Source organism: Pristiophorus japonicus, chromosome 2 (genome assembly GCF_044704955.1).
Source record: "Pristiophorus japonicus isolate sPriJap1 chromosome 2, sPriJap1.hap1, whole genome shotgun sequence".
Lineage (NCBI taxonomy): Eukaryota > Metazoa > Chordata > Chondrichthyes > Pristiophoridae > Pristiophorus > Pristiophorus japonicus.
In genome coordinates, this window is record NC_091978.1 from 360,673,662 (window position 1) to 360,679,668 (window position 6,007).

Here is a 6,007-nt window from a genome sequence, read left to right on the forward strand (position 1 = left end):
ACGAGAAGAGCTGAAAACGACATCGGAGTCTGTAAGAAAGACGGGCGGGCCGGAAATCTGCCTGAGGTTTTCGCACAAAGCGGGTGGTGTCACCCCGACCGCCCGTTGCACTCCCCGTCAGATAGTCAGCTCCACAGAAGGGCAAGCGGGCGGGGGGTGTAACAGGCGGCTGATGCAGTAGCGACCAATCGGCAACAACACCCCAAAGGTGGATTTCCACCATCTTGCAGCCCCAGTATCAAACAATGGTGGAATGTAGACACCCTGTGAGTATGCTCACAGGTTTGTAGAGCTGTTGGGTTGGGAGTGGCTTAGCCAGTCACGTGACGCTCACGAGACTCAATAAAACCCCAGCCAGTTGGGTTCGGGGGATCCACGATGGGGGATGTGAGCCTGGTGGATCGACTGGTAATGCGTAGTGTGATTGTTAAATGTTTTGCTAATAAACCAACTAGTTCTTAACAGCAATGTGTTGCTACGAATTCTTAAACAAAGAACCCATGAAGCAAATACGTTACAAACGGCAAGAATGTGACTCCCCACCACCCCCGCTCTCGGCCCCATCCTACCCACCAAGGTCAAACTGCGGCCAATCCCACCTCGTGCGGGCCTACACTTGCACTCTTTGCACAAGTGATAGCTAGTGCTCGGACAATGGACAGCGCTCTCTATTCCACGGCCCGTAGACATAGTCAATTCATGTGGAAGATGGTAAATAGATCTCGTGCGTACAAAGCGGTGCCCTTGGCCAGTGACAATTACAGTATAAAAGGCCCACAGGTCCAAGACCACAGAACATTGGAAAGTGTCGCTGGAGAAATCTTCTCTTCTTCTTTCGGATGGCAACAGCAAAGCAAATCAAGCGTCAACATCCAAGTCAGATATCCAGGCCAAAGCTTCCGGTGTAACAGCGTGAAATGCCTGCGAATTCCCTCTGAGGGCAATGCTCGATGATGTGCTCCAGTGTCTGATTGGGAGCTCCACAGTCACATGATGGGGGGAGGCTTTAATCTCCCACCTATGGAGAAGGTGGCAGCATCGACTGTGACCGGTTCTGAGGCGGTCGATGGTTGTCCACTGTTTGCGAGGAAGGTTTGATCCTACAGGTTGTACTGTGGGGTCCTCCATAAGGAATTCATTCCGTATATCGCTGGAGAAGTCTCTCCTATTCCGACTTTTCTTTGGCAAGGAGTAGTGTTTCAACAACAACAACTTCTATTTATTTATATAGCGCCTTTAACGTTGTAAATCGTCCAAAGGCACTCCACAGGAGTATTATGAGATAAGAAATTTGACACCGAGCCGCATAAGGAGAAAATAGGGCAGGTGACCAAAAGCTTGGCCAAAGAGATAAGTTTCCCAAATTTCAAATCTGAAAAGCTTCCACAAACTATATTACGCGAGGTCATCCTGTGACACGTAGAGGGTAAAGTTCAACTTCGGTGGGATGCCGATTGGCCAATAGCGGCTCGGCCTCCTGTTTTGCACTTCTTCCCCAAGTTGAAATTTAGCAATCTCCCCTCTTTTCGATTTTGCAATTAAACAAACAGTTAACACTTTAAAGAAAAATAGTTTGCGAGAAATTTTCAAAGCGTCAAAAAAAAAGTGTTACTCAATCCCAAAGAAATGAGAAGTTTTTTGAACAATATTCGAATCGGAACAAATTTCTCCTCATAACCCTCGGCCTGGCCAGCTGCTGAGGGGACAGGTCAGTGACCATAGACCTCCTGCTGGGCTCTCTCACAATCACCCTCCATTGGCCATTGTAGAGCCGGCCCACAGGGGGCAGCACTGAGCTGGAACTGGCACTGACTCCGATCCCTCACCATCGGTTGTTATTGTCTGGAGCAGTGTTTCAACCCTCAACCTCCAACCACTAATCCAAAGGCTCGCTCCAATAACATTGGGTGATTTTAACTATCTCAAGATTGATTGGAATAAAAGTAATCTATGCCGTCGAAGTGGGGACCATGTTTTAAGTGTCAGCTGTGGCTCAGTGGGTAGCACACTTGCTTTTACTATCCAAAGGTTGTGGGTTCAAGTCCCACCCCAGAGACTTGAGCACAAAAATATATAGGCTGACACTCAGAGTGCTGCACTGTTGGAGGTGCTGTCTTTTGGATGAGATGTTAAACTGAGTGCTCTTTCAGGTGGAGGTAAAAAATCCCATGGCACTATTTTGAAGAGTTATCCCTGGTCTCCTGGCCAATATTTATCCTCCAATCAACATAACAAAAACAGATTATCTGGTTGTTATCACATTGCTGTTTGCGTGGGAGCTTGCTGTGCATGAATTGGCTACCGCGCTTCCTACATTACAACAGTGACTGTACTCCAAAAGTATTTCATTGGCTGCAAAGTGCTTTGAGACGTCTGATGGTCGTGAAAGGCGCTATAGAAGTGCAAATCAGTCTTTCTTTTCATCCTTGCCTCCAGTCATTACCACACTGCTGGCAAAGCTGAGATTGGTTAGCAATTCTCACACTGAAGGGGATAATGTGAGCGGGCGTACTGAGGGGGCAGAAAAATAAAAGATTTTTTTTTAATATATAAAACTTTAACAGAAATAAGGCGCTTGCATTTCTCAAACATGACCCAAAATGCTTCACAGCCAATGAATCATTCTAGGAAGTCTATTCACTGTTGCGATGTAAGAAAATGCTGCCAGGTAAACCAGAGTTCCTTCCTGAGTAAGGATTCCTCGCCATGTATTTATCAGGATACCGAAACCCAGCGTTCTTACAGTCCACTCCCGGAGGCCCCACTCCCTGAGCCTACAACCTTCAACAGAGTCAGTGGTGGAGTTCGCAGCGGGAGTGATCGCAGAGTAATGGTCGGGGTCACACCCCCATGGATGTTCCGGCTCGTGTATTTTTAGTAATCCCGGTATCTAACACGCACACATCAATAAAACAGGGAATTCCTGGAAAGACACTGCAGGTCCTTCTTTCTCTGGAGATCAAATGTCTGTTGTATAATTGTAGCAGCAGTTAACAGGCTCTTGTGAACTCCTCCGCCTGCTAATTTAATGCAGACTTTAAATAATTTATTTTAAACGGGTTCATTTTAAATGAGTTAACGCCTGCCTTAAAATGGTACTCAGGACTGTCACACAAACACGTTAAATGTTTGTGGAATAAATACCAGAGTCATTTTTAGACTGGAAACTTAAACCTGCCGTTTCACTTTCAGTCAGGAAGAGATCACAGTTTTACACAATCCCTGATTTTACAGCACGTTTCCAGCATTCACCATTTCTCCATATCCACCTTATAAAATCTTTTCTTAATCTTAAAGACCTTGAATAGGTCACATATTGGCCTTCTCTTTATTCTAGAGAATCGAGCCCAGCCTGTTCAACCTTTCCTGATAAGTATATCCTGTCAGTTCTGGGATCATCCTTGCAAATCCCTTTTCCACCTTCTCCAGTGCCTCTCATCATCATAGGCAGTCCCTCGAGTCGAGGATGACTTGCTTCCACATCAAAAAGTTCACAGGTGTTTCAATGATGGACCTAACATTCCAGGTCCGAACTAAATCCTGAAGTGTGGAAGATGCCTGTGCGTGGATTTTTCCAACATGTGGTGACCATTGCACACCAGCCACCACACGGGCTTGACAGAGCTAGGTCTTGGTCCAGTGGCAAGGATTACCCAAGACGACTGGAGACCAGCTCTGCTGCACGTACCTAATGCGCACACATATCGTAGTGTGGGCTGGCCTGTGCTGCCCCTAGGCCCTCGCCTCTTCTGGGCCCCAAACTCATTCCTCTCCTGGGCCCCGATCACGTCCCTCTGCAATCTCTCGCCGCTCCTTCGCCCCGACCTCGCCACTCCTGCCTCTATATCCTTTTTATAATATGGTGATCAAAACTGTGCATAGTACGCCAAGTGTGCTGTAACCAAGGTCCTATACAAGTTGGTGATTGGAGCGTGGGCAGGTACACGAGGTCGGGGCGAAGGAGCGGCGAGAGATAGCAGGGCGATGTCATCGGGGCCCAGGAGAGGCGTGAGTTTGGGGCCCAGAAGAGGCAGCACGGACCAGCCCACACTGCGATTGTGCGCGCACTAGGTCCGTGCAGCAGAGCTGGTCTCCAATCGTCTTGGTTAACCCTTGCCACTGGACCAAGACCTAGCTCTGTCAAACCCGTGTGGTGGCTGGTGTGCAACGGCCACTACACGTTAAAAAAATCCACGCACAGGCATCTTCCACCCTTCAGGATGCAGTTTGGGATCTGGAATATGATTGAAACACCTGTGAACATCCTCGATACGAGGGACTGCCTAACAACAAGCAAATGCGGCGGCTAATTATTTGCGCACAGCAAGATGTCACAGACAGCAGTGGGATAAATGAGCAGTTGGTCAGTTTTACTGATGATGGTTCAGGGATAAATGTTGGCCCGGCGGGGGGGGTACTCGCCTGCTCTTGTTTGAATATCATCACGGGCTCTTTTACGTCCACTCGAACAGGCAGACAGGACCTCGGTTTATCGTCCCATCTGACAGGCAGCACGAAGGACAGCCTAGCGCTCCCCCGCGTGCCGCACTGACGTGTCGGTCACGGTTGACGTGCTCAAGCCCTGGAGTGGGACTCAGGCCCCAAAACCAGCGGCGCCCGCTTTGGCATCATCATCGGCTGGATGGGGGCAGGGTGAAGAGGAGGGAGGGAAGGAAGAAAACAGGAAAAAAGGAAAAAGAGATGAAAATGGATAAAAAGGAAAAAAAAGACAAAGAGAACAGGAAAAAGAAAAAGAGATAAAAAAGGAAAGCGAAAAGGAGGAAACGAGAAGAGAGAAGGAGAAAGAAAAAGAGAAAGAGGAGAAAGAGAAAGAGAGAAGAGAAGGAGAAAGAAAAAGAGGAGGAAAAAAAGAAAGAGAAGGAGGAGAAAGGGATGAAGAAAAACAGAGAAAGAGAAGAGAATGAGAAGGTAACGAGAAGAGAAAGAACTTGCATTTATATTGCACCTTGTACGACCTCAGGATATCCCAAAGTGCTTTACAGCCACTGGAGTAGTTTTGCTGAAGTGCAGTTCTTGTTGTAATGTTAGAAACTATTAACGTTGTCTTTCATACATTACTGTAGAGTAATGCTGCTCACCGTATTCCTGCAAATATTCCACCATGTGTTGCACGACAAACGGGATCCCATCGAACGTCTGCCCTCGTTGCTGGAGCTCATAAAGCGCGACACCAAAAACCTTGCCGAAGCCACAGACCCTCTGCATGCTGAGCGGCTGGGCCACAATCTTCTTCACGTCCTCCCTCAACCTGACTGCGGCCTTGTTTTGCTGGAAAGAACAGAGGAACGGGGAACAATCAACCATGGCTACAACAGGCACCTCCATCGAGCAGGCAGCAGCACTTTGTGACATCTCAGCGATAAGCACAGATTGGCGGCTAACAAATCAATAAAAAAAATACAATCTCGAAGGCTTGGGGAATCGGACGGCTTGAAAGGCTTCTCGATTCCTCTAATGAAAGAGAGAAGGTTTGCCCGGTAGCCACGGGAAACAAAAATGTAAATATTCACGCCCCTTTGTTGGGACAGGTGGGTGGGACCGTCTGGGTCACACAACCAATCTCGGCAGTTGTGCTTGTTACTGGCAGGCTGCTAGAGTGAAAGTTAAAGGTGGATCAACTTCAAAGGCTTGTTGACTAGCCCCAGGGGTCTCATGGCATTTACCGTCGAAACAGAATGAGTCGGAAATCACAGCGGGCACGGAGCACGGATGGAAACGCAATGTATTGGTCACGCAAACCACAGGTTTTGGAGGGGGAGAAAAGTATAAAGAAAGAATAACTTGCATTTGTATAGAGCCTTTCACGAACACCAAACGGCTCAAAGCGCTTTACAGCCAATGAATTACTTTTGGAGTGTGGTCACTGTTGTAATGTGGCAGCTAATGTGCGCACAGCAAGCTCCCACAAACAGCAACTTGCTAACAACCAGATAATCTGTTTTTGTTGTGTTGATTGAGGGATAAATATTGGCCAGGAACCGGGGAT

The 6,007-nt window shown here is 47.8% G+C and overlaps 1 protein-coding gene across 1 annotated transcript in view; it reads right to left on the minus strand.

Annotated features, from left to right (window-relative positions):
- LOC139231823 (protein FAM13A-like) overlaps nucleotides 1–5,373 on the minus strand; it is a 143,830-nt gene extending 138,457 nt beyond the window's left edge. The window contains exon 1 of the mRNA XM_070862535.1: nucleotides 5,100–5,373. Within this exon, the coding sequence (XP_070718636.1) occupies nucleotides 5,100–5,373 (274 nt within the window). The remainder of the gene's footprint in view (nucleotides 1–5,099) is intronic.
- Between the last annotated feature and the right edge of the window lie 634 nt (nucleotides 5,374–6,007).